The 15,631-nt window shown below is 40.3% G+C and overlaps 1 protein-coding gene across 2 annotated transcripts in view; it reads right to left on the bottom strand.

Annotated features, from left to right (window-relative positions):
* Window positions 1-15,631, bottom strand: part of B3GNTL1 (UDP-GlcNAc:betaGal beta-1,3-N-acetylglucosaminyltransferase like 1) — a 106,855-nt gene that overhangs the window by 8,642 nt on the left and 82,582 nt on the right. For both annotated transcript variants that reach the window (XM_059485608.1, XM_059485609.1), the window contains 2 exons: window positions 14,735-14,859; window positions 7,289-7,424 (listed from right to left, as the gene is read on the bottom strand). In XM_059485608.1, the coding sequence (XP_059341591.1) occupies window positions 7,289-7,424; window positions 14,735-14,859 (261 nt within the window). The remainder of the gene's footprint in view (window positions 1-7,288; window positions 7,425-14,734; window positions 14,860-15,631) is intronic.

Genomic DNA, 15,631 nt, shown 5'->3' with positions numbered 1-15,631 from the left:
TTGGAGCTTAAACCCTGATTAAATCCTGTCTGGGTCTGTCTCAAGGAGTGGAGAAAATTCTGCAGGTGTCTATGAGCACATTCTGATCTAAGTCACTGACTGCATAAGGGAACAGCACCAACCCCATCCTCAGGGAGTAAACTCATCCCAGAGATCAGTTTCCTCATTTTGGCACTTCCACTAAAGCCCAGGATGAGATGCAATAAGAGCCTCTCTCTTCCTGTCCCCCCCAAGCATGGGATGTACCCCAGACACCTCAGGACCACTGCTCTGGGTGCTCTGCAACACCAGCCTCAATTCCAGGGCACAGCACACCAAATCTGGCAATTCCTATGGTTATGGACTTCAATTTCAACTGAAAAGCTCAGCAGATCTGATGTTTAAACACAAATAATTACTGCTTCACTTTGCTTATTCTTACTGGAGTTATGAAAGCATTATTTGCAGCCCTAGGTGCCAGATATTTCAGATGGGTTTTTATTTGCATTCCTCATAAATATGATAAATATGCAGGCAGAATAAATGCCTGCCATCTAAAATACACAGGGGCCTAATTTTTGAGAGTCACTAGGTTGCCAGGAACATTTTGGAAGACTTTTTAAAATAAACATGGCTATGTTTTTTCTGACTTCTGTTGGATCTATTCATATTATCTACATGGAGCTCTTATGCTGAAGCAGAACAGTTGAGATAGTTCAGGTCATACAGAAATCAATTATTCTGGTGAAAGCTGGATAGCAGCTTTCATATCTTTTTAATTGCTGCATTAAAAATTGATTAACAACACTTACTGCTGAGAAAATCTGAAAAGCCAAACAGCTGTTTATTAATTTATTAAGTTAGAGAAGGCTGAAGAGGCTGGCTGGCTTTCCGTGTCTAAAATCTCTCTCACACATTTTCTTCCTGTGATTTAGATGGTTTTCTTTTACCTAAAGTGACCTCATTCTGTTTGTGTAGAGGGTTTTTCTAATACCATACCACTTCCTTCATTAAACATCAATGGCAAGAGAATGCAAACAAAACTATCAAGGGACTGCAAATAAGGCTGCAAAGCACCAGTGTCCAAAGCAATGAGGGAAATGAGGGGATAAACTGGGCAGGGACAGTCCTTGGAACCCCTTAGAGAGACACAGGGAGACCTGGAGAAGACAAAACAGGCACCAAAAGAAGAACAGAACATTAAGGAAATATGGAATTTGCACTCTGGGGCTGAGTGAGTGAGGAATCACATCAAGGGCACGCTGAAAATTTGCTCTGATGCAGGGATTGTATGAAGGACATGAACCCTGTGGTAGTACTGGAATGGGAACAGAAGGGAAGGAGGGAATTCAGGAAGGTGCTGGAGATTGTACAAGGTGTTTGTGGCTGGTGCAGCTGGGTTAGATGGACACACACAAGCAGCTCATTCACAGATTGATCCACTTTACATCCCTGGCCCCATTTCCATGACCACTGCAATGCTTTGGGGTAGCTGCAAAATCAGATGGTGTGGATGTGTACACACACAGAGATTTATAAATGTGTGTGTACATGAAGGGAACCAGTACAAGTCACTGTGGGAAGATAAATTCCCTGCATGTATTCTCTTAATTCTGTGCTAACCACCTTTAAAATTCTCCAATATTCAGCAAATCTCAGTTCTACCACTTGTGTTTTACTGTCCTGGAAGCTGTGATCATAATAAACAATATTTAGCAAGATATGCCTTCAATGTCAACCCAAGAGAGTTCTAGGAACAAAGTACAATACGTTGATTTACTGTCCAATAAATGAAGTTATTTTTTGAGCTGATTATGCTCTTATAGATAATAAAAACCGAAATAAACCACCAAAACTTATCACACAAGGTGAAGTGAAGTTCTATTTACAATTCTCTGTCACTACCTGAGAATTCAGCTGCAAGATCTGTGCTGGAAAGTCTCACTGTTCACCCTCAGTGTGTTATTACCCAGTTAACAGAAACCCCTGAGTGGTGCCTGGACTCTCAGCAGGAATCAATTTCTTCCCAATATCTAATCTCAATCTCTGTCAGTTTAAAACCATTTCTCCTTGTCCTGTCACTACATCCCCTTGTAAACAGTCTCCCTCCAAAGACACACCTTGTATCACTAAATTGCCATTAATTCCAGCTCTCCCTCTCACTCCATCACTCCTGTTTCTGGGTGTAGAAAACTCTGCCCTTTCCAGTCCCCAGAACACCCCACACAAACCCCTCAGTGAAAAAAAGAACACAGATGAGCCTGTGACAAATTTCCCTTTTTGATGGAAAGAGCTCAAACCCTTTTTGTTATCACTGAGGTATTTCCCTGTATAATTCCCAATGGGCTCAGGCAGCTCAGACCTGGTATTTACAGTAGTAACAAACAGGTCAGACCTGAATGGGTGATTTTTCTGCAGCCTGCACACCATGTGGGTGGCCAAAATGTAAGGCAACTCTTTTTCTGACACACACTATTTATTTTCCAATTAAAGCAAAGCTGTGTTTGGAGTCTAAATACAGGACTTAGGCACAGTTGTTTATCCTACAAGGAGAAGCCAGGGCATCAGGCTTATGGGAGTTATTTACTTTATACACTATCAGGATAAACCCAGAGACACCTATTTATTTTCCTGCATTAATGGCCTTCTTTCTTGTAGCTTTTATGAAGAACATCTATGCACACACGAACTCCTGTCTCCCTGTGAGAAACCATGAATTATAAAGCCATAAAGGAGTCTCAATTTGCTTTTTTCCAGCCTCCCCTTTTAGCAAAATTACTCTTTGGCAGTATGACACACTGAGTCCTGAGACCACACTTCAGTGTTACTAAAATATATGAATTATTACACGTTTTTGTTTTAAACATGTATAAAAATCTGCACAATTACAAAAATTCTAAAGGAAAGGACACTGCTAATTCTCTCAGCTCAAAACTGGAGGAGCTTGCTACAGGCAAGCTAAGGAACTACTGTAAGTAATTTTTATAAATATGGACTGCAACTTCCACTAACAGCAGTGTAAGGGGAAAAGGAGAAATTGCCTTCTCCCTCCAAATAGAAAGTTTACATTGCTCAAAAGATAAGATACCAACTCAGAAACAACCTCTGCTAGGGGATGACACGTTTGAGGAAGATAAAAGCCCTTTTCTGGCTGCTCTTCCTCATAAACACAGGGGCTCAGCAGGGCCAGGCTGGGGCTATCAGACCTCCCTGGGGAAAGGAGTTTAAAGGCAGCACATCCTCCTCCAGTGCCAGCAGGAGCAGCAGGGACAGAAGGGAGCCTTGGGGTGCAGCTGGGAGTTCCTGCCTGCTGGAGCTCTGCTGGGATTGCACAACAGTTTAATTGTTTTTTCCTGTGTGACTGGTTGGGTACTGCAGACAGTGTTTGCTCACACTTCCCATTCCACTCAGATTTCATAATGGAAAAACTGAAAGGTTTCATCACCCTAATGATGTCCTTTTATGGTGAATGATCTTCACAGGATTTTGTTTTCACCTGTGGTCTGTAACAGCCATTTACAGAAAGCAACAACCTGAGATCAGCACATTCTCAGGTCTGGAAGGACATGAGAGGCAAGTTCCACATGGGAGAGTGAATAACTGAGTGGAACCTGACAGAAAACTGGAAAACCCTTCCAATAAATGGTCACCTGCACACTGGGACTTCTCCCTCCTCCTTACATCAGCTGGTGTCTCAGAGTCACCTCCAAAGACACAACCTGCAAAATCCCACTGAGCAAAATCCAGAGACAACCTGCAAAATCCTACTGAGATCTTCCCTGCTGCGTTCCCTCCCCATCTCGTGGAATCTCCCATCTGTTTTAAACTTCTAGTGAACCCTGTTAATTCTTCTATTTATAATTCTTTCATTGAAGCTTGTAGAAAGTGCAACAGGAGCATGTTAATATACATCTCTGCAAAAGCAAAATCAATTTTGGCCATTCATGTCAAAACAAAGCAACTGAAAGCATCACAATGCAAGTTCACATAGATACAGCTAATGAAAAAACAGGATAAGGACACGGGGGCATGAACAGCTTCTGCCATGCCATGGAACCAGCAAGCACCAGCCACAATCTGAGTGATTTTCTGATTTTCTGTGCCAGGAGCTGCTTTTATTTCACCTCTTTAGCACTACAGCCAGGACAGAAGCTAAGGGTATCCTTAAATCCCAAGAATGAATTTCATTATTCCATTTAGACACCATTCCACTGAAAACAGCAGCAGCTTCCCCTTTTTGCACATACCCACAACAAAATCAATGGAGAATTTTAACACCAGAATCCAACATGCAAAATCAGCTGCTAAACACTGGATATAAAACATTTCCCTTGTTATGTACAACACACACCTGCCTTCATAGGGACCTCACTGCCAGAGACTCATCCCTGCAGAGGAAATCTGAGTGTGCCAGGCACCTTTTGGGTGTGCACAGCTCTGTGCTGGCAAAACAGAGCTTGCAAAAAGCTCTTCCTCCCACATGGAAACAACAGGGAGTATTCCTGGCCAAGAAGCGTTCACTACATCCCAAAATGAAGCCTTGATTTACCCCATGTCATGTTTTATACCTGGATTTAACTGCAACTTTCAAATTTCATCTCCTTCCTTGTTCTGGAGGCTTTTAACTTGCTTCCACACTGCCATTCCACTGTAGAGGTGGGTGCAACATTCTCCTCTTTATTCATATTTCTTTGATTTTCATGCCCTGACAGTGCCACTCACACACTTTCAGAATGGTTAAAATGCTGCCAAATTTGAACATTTCTTTGCTGTGGGGATGAGCTGAAGGACCAGAGCTGCAACACAAGGTTTGGTGATGCTGCCCTTGGAAAAAGGCAGAGGGAACCCAATGGATGATTTTAAATGGTCGATGAGCCAGGGAAAAGGGCCTTCAAAAGACTTTTTCTGTTGTCACAGAGGAATGGCATGGCCTGGCTGTGTACAAGCACTGTTTCCAGCCCACTAATGAGCTGATGCTTATTTGGGCCTTTCCCCTGCTTTTCCATGAGCCACTGGAACTCTATTTTCAGCCATCGGAAATGACACGAGATGTTAAAGCTCAAGTTCTCCTTTTAGCTGAAGTCTGATGGAGAATGAAAGAGCAGACAAGACAGCTAAGAAACCCTCCAGGCACATGGAGCATCCCAAAAAACATTTGGTTTCCATCTTCAGCTGCAAATTATAGACACAACGGATGTGTCTTAAACAAAAAAAGGCCTGTTTGACTTCATTCTTGCAGAAATGCTAATACTGAACCACTGTCAGCAGAGCGAATCAAGAAGGGGACAGCCAGGAAGCAGAATTTCCCTAAGAATACTGAGATCATGGTAATTAATTCATAAAAAAACCTACTAGTGGAATAATTTTTTTCGTGTGTTGCTGTTTAGCAAAAATCCTGAGCCTTGGATTTTTGCCTGACTCCTTGGGAGACAAAGCATCACTTTAATATTCAGTATACAGATGGCTGAGGGAAAAGAATTGCTGAGGTGTCCTTTTCTCTTTTAACATAACCACAGCTCACATTCACACTGTTTCCCAAACAAACTAAAGTAATAATTTGTTAGTGAGTATGAACATAGACAGACTGCTGCTTCCTGGAATTGCCTGAATTTTGTTTTCTAAGAAACAATTCTCTTTGGCACAGGGCAGAGCTGGGCTTTTCAACATCCCACAGAGATCCTGTCAGCAGAAGAAATGCAATTGCTTTGTTTACCAGGTTCTAAAAATACTAGAAACATTATTTTCTTCTTGAAAAAGATGTTTTCTTACACACCCTAAACCTGACAGTTCAAATTATTTAATTCTCTTCCTGAGGATTTAGTACAGTCCAGGTTTGTTTCAAAATTACAAAATAATAGATGTATGTAGGAGGGTTTTTTTGAGGTCTTTTTTTTTTAGTCCCAGGAATTTGTGTCCCAAGTTTTCTGCAGGTACTTGGTGCCAATTGAGAAAACAACCCTGCAGAGACTCCACAGTGCAGCCAGAGTCAGTCAGGACATCTGGTGAAATTCTGCACCTCAATAAAAGTATGCAGACAAACAAAGCATAGGTGAAATCTCAGAAGCCTAAACTGACTTAAAGTATAAAACCAACTAAAATTAACTTTAGACAGCTATATTCTGCCTAAACTTAATTTTAGTTGGATTTATACTTTTTTAGATTTTAATATATATAAATAAAAGATAATTGTCATTATGATTATTATATATAATAATGAAATAACATACAGAATATAACAGTCATAATAAATCAAGAAATAAAAAATCATATTTAATGGACAGGTCTGTCCTTTCTGAGTAAAGCAACTCATTAATTTAATATCTTTTCATCCAGGTCACCCACTGCCACATGATGGCAATGACTGAGGGATGGCACTGGATTGGCACTGGAATATCAAACAGGAAATTCAGTTCAGTTTTTGCTTTGTACATTTACTCCCATGCCTATTCAGTAATTCTAACTGTGTGTATACAAATGTCTTCTATTTTTTTATATGTGTGTGGTCTGGGGGCCACAACATTAATCAGGTTTTTATATGTATTTGTCATTTTGTCTTCCCATCCATATTCTTAAGAAAAGAAAAACACATGCAGCAATAAAATGAATGTTCTGTGGCTCTTTATAAGAAACAGCCATTTGACATTAGCCCTAAAGCCTTTATCTAACACAAAGTTATTGCACACAAGAAAATGCTATAAAAACAAGGTATTTAGACTCTTGGACAAATCTATCCTGAGAAATATCTGCCACTGCCAAATCCCAGCATTTTCAGCTGACTGTGAATGCGACAGCCATGTCCAGCAGTTTCTGCTCACCCTTTCAGCCCACACCAAACCCTTTTTTTTTTTGGCAATCAAATCCTTTTTGGCAATCAGTCCCTTTCCAAAGGGACTCACAATGATCAGGGACGTGCCCAGTATCCACTTTGGAACTGGGCAAATATTACACAGGCATGGATGACTCTGGACAAGGCAGTTCAGCACCCAAATAAAGAGTTCACAACCCAAATAAAGAGCTGCTCTACTCACCTGAGTACCTGCCTACTACAGCTGTGTCTCACCTACTACTGTGCTTAGCAGGGACATGGTGCTTTTCTTGCTCTCCCTGCCCACCATAAGCTCTAAATAAAATATCATGGCATTTTAAAAGAAGAAATACATCACACAGAATATTGAGAATTGCCTAAATTTATATTAAGTATCAACCTCGTACTTTGGGGACAAAATACCTTATGAGAATTTGCTGGGTTAGATTAAAAGAATATGAAGAAGAAGAAGTGGGTTTGTACAAATGTCACTTTCCAGCTCACCTTTTGCTGATTAGCTGGTGACAAGCTTCTGTAGAGTTTCTTGCCTTGCTTGCCAGCATTCCAAATGGTGAATGATGTCCAGGAGCTCAGGACTCTGTCCTCAAGGAACCTGACTCGGTGATTCCAGATGGTTTCCCTGGAGAGTTGGAAAAAGGGCAGATTCTGTTTTAGCATTATTATAGAGCTATGTGCACATGTACACACTCACCTACAGGTAAACCTGACAAAAAGGATTCATATAATACCAAAAAAATTAAAATCGCATCAGAACATTAAATTGGAAATTTCTGAGGGAAATGCAGAAAAGAAATTCTGCGGAAGTTCTCAGATAAAAAACATTTGGTCAGTTTACAGCCTTAGACACTGAAGAGCTGCTGACATCTTCCACAAGTTCAACACAGGTTCTCAGAAAGAGAAAACAATGTCAAGGAAAGCAGTTTGTTCATGGTCCATTTCTCCCAACTGGCAAATCCACTTGGACAACCACAGCTTTTTTCATGTTTGAGTGTGTTCTACCCTTAATGTAATATTTAAGATTGCAACATTTATCATGAATTAAAGAAAACTGCCTGTTGTTAAAAACATCTGCTTTATTTCCAGCATTCGTTTAATATTCATTAACTATGAACCCACCTCAGACTTATCAAACAGTTTCCTAAAGAGAATAAACTGATTTCCTCAATTTGACAAATGAAACTTTGTGTAACATATATCTCTTGAACGAGGCACCTTGAGCTGTAACTTTCTTTCCCAGGGAATTCTGATGAACCCCCAGTGGTGTCTCCTTATTTAAGGCAATTTTCAAGTGAAGTTTTCCATTTTCTTATTTGCATCATTCCTTCACAGCCCCAGTTCTGTTCTGAAGGCCACACAACCCTCATGGGACCCAGGGACCCCACTTCACTTCAGCACAGCCAGATCCTGCTCAGCACTTCATCACTGACCCTGCTCTGATAACTTGGAAAAGACCTCGAGCACAAATAGAATTTCCTCACAGCTCCAAGGATGATGGCTCTGCACCAGCATTTCAACTAATGGGGAAAAAGAAAATTTTGGATTTGATCAAGAATCTCTTCTAATGCAACCACAAGATGCATTCCCTGCTGCAAAGCTTTAACTGCTGCTGGCATCCTTTGACACTTGCCTTTTTCCATGTTCATGAGAGCATACTGCAGTCCCAAAGGAAAGTTTAAGGAACAAAATATGAAGGTCAAGTATTTTTCCAGGATCACTTTACTAGAATTTCTGCGTGCTTCTAAAAAGGAAGATTATTGCTTTGCACATAAATGGAAAGCTTTTAAAAGTGATTTTCCTTTGAAATGTGACTTCAGAAGGATAACACCATATTACATTCCAAAGGATCTTCAGAATCTCTTCTGTTGGCTTGAGTGGCACTGGCAAGTTTCTTTTCCACTTGAGTTTACAACATTAAGGAAACTAAAGTAAAAAACCAGGCAGCCTTACAAGGCATGAAAAGAACCTGTAACTAATTTCTAGGTGCAGTGCAAACACTGCAATCTACCTCCAGGCTTATAAAATATGTTTTTATTTAATGGAGATAGAGGTCCCAGCACAGCAGTGTTGGTTCTTCCAGACAGTTTGTGGTGGCCATGAGACCTTCAGTGCCCTACTGAGGTAAAATTCAATCAGACCAAGTCTCAGAGTTGTTAATCACCCATGAAGATTTCAGACTGAGGGAGATTTAAGGAGATTTACTGACTCATCTCACCTATCAATGTTATCCTGGAAAAGCAAGTGGGGAAAGCTTGTAAGAGAACTGCACTCTGAAATAAAAGGGTAGGAAAGGTATTAAACTCCAAATTAATTGGGTTGTTGTTCAACCACAAGAATATTGTCAGACAGCTTCATTTAACAACAATAAAAACCTTTCTTAAATATGTACTGTGGGTTGTAAAAACAAAGCCAGTATACCCAGCAGTTGGGATTTTTTGCTTGCATCACTATGAGCCATTCTTATGACAATGCCCATAGAAAAGCATTTGAAGCTCACATTGTTGTGGTGTTGTGAGGGTCCCCAGGACGAGGTGAGAGATGAGAATTGACTTCAAGTTCTCAGAAGGATGATGATGATATGATATGATATGATGATATGAAAAGAAAATTATATACTAAAACTATACTAAAGAAAGAGAAAGGAGACATCAGAAGGCTAGACAAGAATGATAATAAAAACCAGTGACTGACCTGTCCCAACAAAGCTGGACTGGGATTGGTCATTAATTAAAAGCAATTAACATGAAACCAATCAAAGATGCACCTGTTGGTAAGCAACCTCCAAACCACGGATTCCAAGCAATCAGATAATTATTGTTTACATTTCTTTTCTGAGGCTTCTCAGGAGAAAAATCCTGGCAAAGGGATTTTTCATAAAATATCACAGTGGCACTCACACCTCCATATCGTGTGTTTTCAATGAAAAAAGTAAGTTCTATCAAACACTTTGAAGTTTTGATTTAACCCTGAAATACTTTTAACAGTGCAAGGTGAGATACCAGATAAACACAGAACTGAGGGGAGAATTTGGAGTGACACTCAGAGGCTTCATCTTTGTGAGAACTCCCTGTGCACAAACAATCCCACAGGCTGGGGCAAAGGGAGCTTACAGGTGTCAGAGGAGAGAGTTTCGGTTATTCCCTTCAGGTTTCCGCTTCACCTAAGTTGCCACTTCTTAAAATTTTTTTTAATTTTTTTTTTTTTTTTGATGTTTTCAGAAGAGATAACTGGGATTCCTGCCTGGAGGGATAAGGGAATGCCATTTTCCCATCCTTCAGCAGCCAGTGCAGGTGCAGCAGACAGGAGCTGCAGCAACGTGCAAAGGGTAATTAAAGAAAATGCCTGAAACGATCCAGAAGTTGTACAAACCACTACTCAGAGATGATTCTCACAGCTATTTTCAGATTATGCATTATTACATATTCACAGCCACCAGCAAAACCAAGGAGGTATTATTACTCTGCATCAACTCCAAATCAAGACAGCTTTTCCTACCTATCTCACAAAAGATTAGAGTAAGCAATTTGCAGCAGCCTTTAGTGCCATGTCCAAGCCTGCATTCAGTTCACAAGATTTTCCTCAGCCAGAAGGTGGGACAAAATTCTTCTCAATGTACAAATTTGTTCCCGTATCCTAACGCTCTTTCTTGACCCCAAATCTTGAAATACATAATTTCCCCCATTCCTTTCATTTTGTTACAACTTTGTAAAAGAAATGTTAGGCGTATTTCCACTCGAAATGTCATTTTTGAGGCTCACATAATTTTCCTAAGATCTCACTTGCCCTGGCCCCTCAATGCTCATCAGTTATGGAGCCTGGGAGGAAGAAGAGGAGCCAAAATCCTGCAGGAGTGAAACGAGGGTATTCATGCAGAGGGTGAGAATGACTACACCGTGTGTTCCTCAGCCCCAAGTAGTTATTACCAGACCATCCACCCAAGTAATGCAACAATGGAGCTCTGTTAAAAATGTGTGGTGACCCTACTGACTGACTACAGGAGTCAAGAAACATCTGCTCTACTCCTATTTTGAAATGAAAGATAATGTGACAATAAAAGCAACATGATTTAATGTCTGAGCTCAGTCAAACCTCGCCATATTGTTGCACTGCCTTTCCCCTCCTTTCCCCCAGTGAGGCCACATAAGTGAATCCACAGAGCAAAGACAGATGGACAAGTACTTGAGCAATGCAGAAATACAAGCCCAATATCCTGAACAGTACTGGAATTTTAGGCACGGACTGCCATCCACAGAAATCCTATAGATCCATAAATCTGACCTTTTCTCCCTGTGCTGGCCCTGCACGGTGCTCAGGTAACACCAGGCAGGAAGAGGAGCTGCCCAAGTGAGCATCCTCTTCCAGGGCCCTTTTATTGATGGCAGGGTAAGAGAGTTCTGGATGAGAGGTGAATCTCACCTGATCGATAAACCAGAGAACTTCATCACTACAGTGAGAGCTGAAAAAGCAAATCCCTTACAGCTTTTGCTGCAGAATTCAAGGCCCTTACCATCCACAGGAAATTCAGAAATAAATCCTGTTTGAACCTTGGCCATACTGGTGAATAAACTGATTTTTCTTGCCGTTGTTGTTCTGTTGAACTTCATGTGAACTTATTAATTGCTGGACTATATCGTCCCACTGAGTTATTACATTTACACTGTTAATAGGTTCTATTAATGTCTGGGTTCATCTTCAGGTCACGGGTCATTAGCTGAGGCATGGTTTGCATTGTGGCCTATTTTTCATGAAAGGCTTATTAAGAGAGACAGAGACTATCAATGTTAATGGCATTTACTTTTCAAGAATCTAATGAGGTCATTAGTTTCCATGTTTAATTGAAGTGCCAAATGCAAGCATAGAAGATAAAAATGCAGTTGACCTCATCTTAATTTCAGCTCTACAGGAGTAGGTTATTCCTCTCTCCTGCCTATTTTTGGCTGTGTGTGATTGTGCAGGAAATGAAGGAGGCATTCCTGTGCTCACCACAGATCCAAGACCTGGCCTCAGAGCACCTCTGAAACAGCCAAATGTGTGTTTCACACTAATGCCTGTTCCTCTTCGCTCAGATGACACTGGAAGCTTCCAGTGCCTGAAACCAGATGTTTTCAATAGATTATGTAATTCTGCTTATTCCTGCAGAGCAGCATCATGCTCATTCTGAGCACAGGGGAACTGAAATTACTGAAGGTGCACTTCACCTTTTCTGTGTAAGAGGGAATTGCTCAGATCTTGGACAGAAAGTACAAGCCCTCTTTTCCACATGTATTAAATTTTTCTTGACTAAAAACTTGTAAACTGCTCCAAGGATTAGTGCATGCCCCAACCACCTGTCTTCATGAGCTGCACCACCTAAAGACAAGTGCAATTTTTTATTGCTCACCTCAATTCAAGCTCACTTTCATCTCGCAGTGAGGTATTGTTGTATATACAGTTCCTTTCTCTCCCCTTTGGCAAGATAATAATCTATGAATTTTAACATGTTTTTATTATACATTAGACTTTTTACTCCAGTATTCCTCACTCTAAACTCTGCTATGGTCTCACATCAATTTAATGTGGCCATGCAGCACTGAGTACACACAGCCCTAGGGTACAACACCAAATAAAGTGATTTAGATGCAAGAGATATGAAAAGTGGGATTTTGTGCTGTGAATTCCTAGCTGAGAGAAGTTTCTCAAAATCCAGCAGGTATCCATCACAGACTTTGGATGAAATGACAATGAGAACATTCATATTTCTGCATGCACCCAATGAAATCTAAACACAGACACTGAACTTCATGCAGATTCTGTCACACACCCAAAACATTTAATAATGCAGACTGACGCCTCCAGGGTAAGGGAGAATGCAAATAAGATTTGGTTTCCTGCTTCACAGATATTCTCAACTCCAGATATGTGTTCCAGAAGGATACTAATCATAGGAAATGACCTAAAGCACATGAGTGTTTACAATTATACGTACTAAGTAAAAAAATAAAAGAACCAAATATCACTTGCCAAGCAGTTTTACACATATTTTAGGAAGTCTGAAAATGCAGTGAGGCTCCTTTCCCCCTGGAAGGTTCTGAAAGACACTCACATAAACTGAAACCATCACAGGCTACGAGTGACTGATGTCTTTACTGGAAAGAATGAATGATGCACCTTTGTATAAAAATGGCCTGCTATGGTTTTTAAGACTGAAACCAGTGTTAAAAAAAAAAAAAAAATCAATTTTCCTACAACGTCATTTTGATCTCAGACAAGATATTCATTTGGCTGGTGAGTTACTGCTTCCAAATCTAGGTCTAGGCAAACTCAAAATTTAAAGATGACCTGGGCCAATGGCAAAAAGCAAAACACCACAGAAAACTGCTCAAAAAACACACCATATAAAGAAAAAGGCTTCTAGAGAAGCCAGACCATGCATTAAATAAGGTGGAATGACCAAGAGGCAAATTAGGCAAGACCCAATTTAGATTATAAACTTAAACCTTTGTGATGAGTCCATTAACCTCTTTTTGCTCAACGTTCATTTCAGTCTCCAGACACAAACACTGGGCAACCCTTCAGAACTCGGGCAACAAACAAGGGAATGAGCCAGGACAAGGAGCTGTTGCACAAGCTCATGTTTGGAAAGCCACACCAAATATCATCCCCAGTAGTACCAGCAGGAAGCCAAGAGGAAGAGCAGCTCTCCTGGTTTCTTAGAATGAGACAAGGAAGGCGCCAACTTGGACAGGCACCCTGCACATCTGAAAGAGCTCACAGCATTTCCACATTCCCCCAGGATGCTGTAATTCAGGGTGCTTGTGCCACACAGCCTTGGAGATCTCAATAAGCAACAGCTTGCAGTAAATTCAAAACAAATTAATTTCCAAGAATTAGATGCTTTCCCACAGATAGGAGCAAAAGGCTTCCAAGAGTTTTCAGCGTCCCAAAATGCGTGGCTGAAAAGTTGATCACTAACTGCCAAAAGGATCACACAGTAAAAGAGGAAAAAAAAGAGAAATCTTTACATTTCAACATGAATACAAAGGAGAATAATTTATCTCATGCTTGTTTGCAAAATCAAAAGCATATGTATTATTTGCTTGAATAACCTTTCCATAGTTAAATTATTTTATATAGATATTCACATTTATGAAGATCTGTAGTGATATTAACCATGAGTGGACTATTTTTGGGATTTATTTGTTTTATACTATGTGCAGCAATACAGGGATGGAGAACAAAAATGTACACAGAAATGTTCATTTTTGCTGGTCCTTTCTACAAAGCCATAAAAACTGGACTGACTGAAAAGTGTACTCATATCATTAATCAGTAAGAAAACAGTTTACTTAATTACCACTGTGATTCTGGCATGGGATTCCTAAGGGACAGTGCAACCCATTTAATTTTTTATTAATGTCAATGCATAAGAGAAGGGAACAGCTTTGGCTCAGCTTGCAGCATTGAGGAATCAGCAATTTAACACCTCTGTTAGGAGCTGAGCAGCCCAGGAAAGGCAGCAGGCAACAAAAGCAGCTTACAAGGAAGCACCTGAGATAATTACTCCTAAACATCCTCAGGGATTTTTCAAACCTCATTATCTGATTTAGGTGGTTTAGACCCTTTAAAATAAGAAAATAATATATGTAAAGACAGTTCATTATCAGATTAAAGGCTTGGTTTTGGTCTGGTTCTTTTTTTTTTCAAAAGATGTTTTTTGTTGGTATAACAAGTTTCTGTTTACTTTTTAAATTTTGAAGCAGTTGATTTTGAAATTAAGCTGTAACATTTTGATTTTTTGTTCTACATCATGGTTCATACGTCAAAAAAACATGAGACTGATATTATTACATATTAAAAATCCTAATTAAAAACCCCAATGCGGTTTCACCATCTTTGCTGCTGATGATCCAAGACAAATCCAACATTTAAGTTCTCCTGCAAAGCACAGCTTACTCTAGGACAGAGTGAGTGGCAGCCTGGGGGTGGTACCGGTAGAGCAGGAGGCAATGGTTCACTCGAAGGACCCCACCACCCTTCTGGAGATGGTCATAAAAAAACAACAGATCCTCTGGGACACCCTGCAACAGAAAACAGTTATTGGATCAGTATTCAGTTACATCTGATGGTGTTTTCTTTTTCTGCCAAATGAATATGGTCCAACAGAATTGTTACTCATAAATTTTGGGTGTGGACTCCCCAAGGCCAGGTTGGATGGGGCTTGGAGCAACCTGGAAGTGTCCTGCAGGTGAAACAAGAAAATCTCTAAGTTCCAACCTAAGCCCATCTCTGATTCTATACTATTGTTTGTGTATGTCCCAATCATGAAATAAATGCAGCTAATGCTGCTGAAGGAGCAGCATTCATTTGTAAATGAAGTGCAAGGGCAGAGGTGGAAAATTCAACATTATCTCATTTTGATAGGGATCTCAAGCTTGGTGAAGGTGAATCCAAAAGAGAGAGAAACCCAGCTGCTAAACAGCTTGTGCAGCCTAAAGCTCCATGTAACCAAACACTTTGTACTGCAAAGGATCAGTGACTTGAGAAGGGTTTTTTTCTCATTTTACTGGAATCCTCCTTCTTTCTCTGGCTGTCATACAAATGCTGGTCTCTACTTAGGAAAGGTGACTCAGGCCCCATAATGACAGACTTCAATAAAAACTGCAATAAAGGCAACCTCAGAATGAGGCAACATCTGAAAATATTTTTTGATTTTTCTTGAAAATTCCTTCCATGGTACATTCATCCTTATGGGATTGCACCCACTGCTGCTGAAAACACTACAGGATAAAAGCTCCTGCAATTGTGGGTCTAGCAGGCTCTAGGAAAAATGAGGGATTTCAAAGTAATTTC

The sequence above is a fragment of the Ammospiza nelsoni genome, chromosome 19, assembly GCF_027579445.1.
Source record: "Ammospiza nelsoni isolate bAmmNel1 chromosome 19, bAmmNel1.pri, whole genome shotgun sequence".
Lineage (NCBI taxonomy): Eukaryota > Metazoa > Chordata > Aves > Passeriformes > Passerellidae > Ammospiza > Ammospiza nelsoni.
The sequence above is the reverse complement of the archived record's forward strand: the minus strand, read 5'-3'. Positions and strand labels throughout refer to the sequence as shown.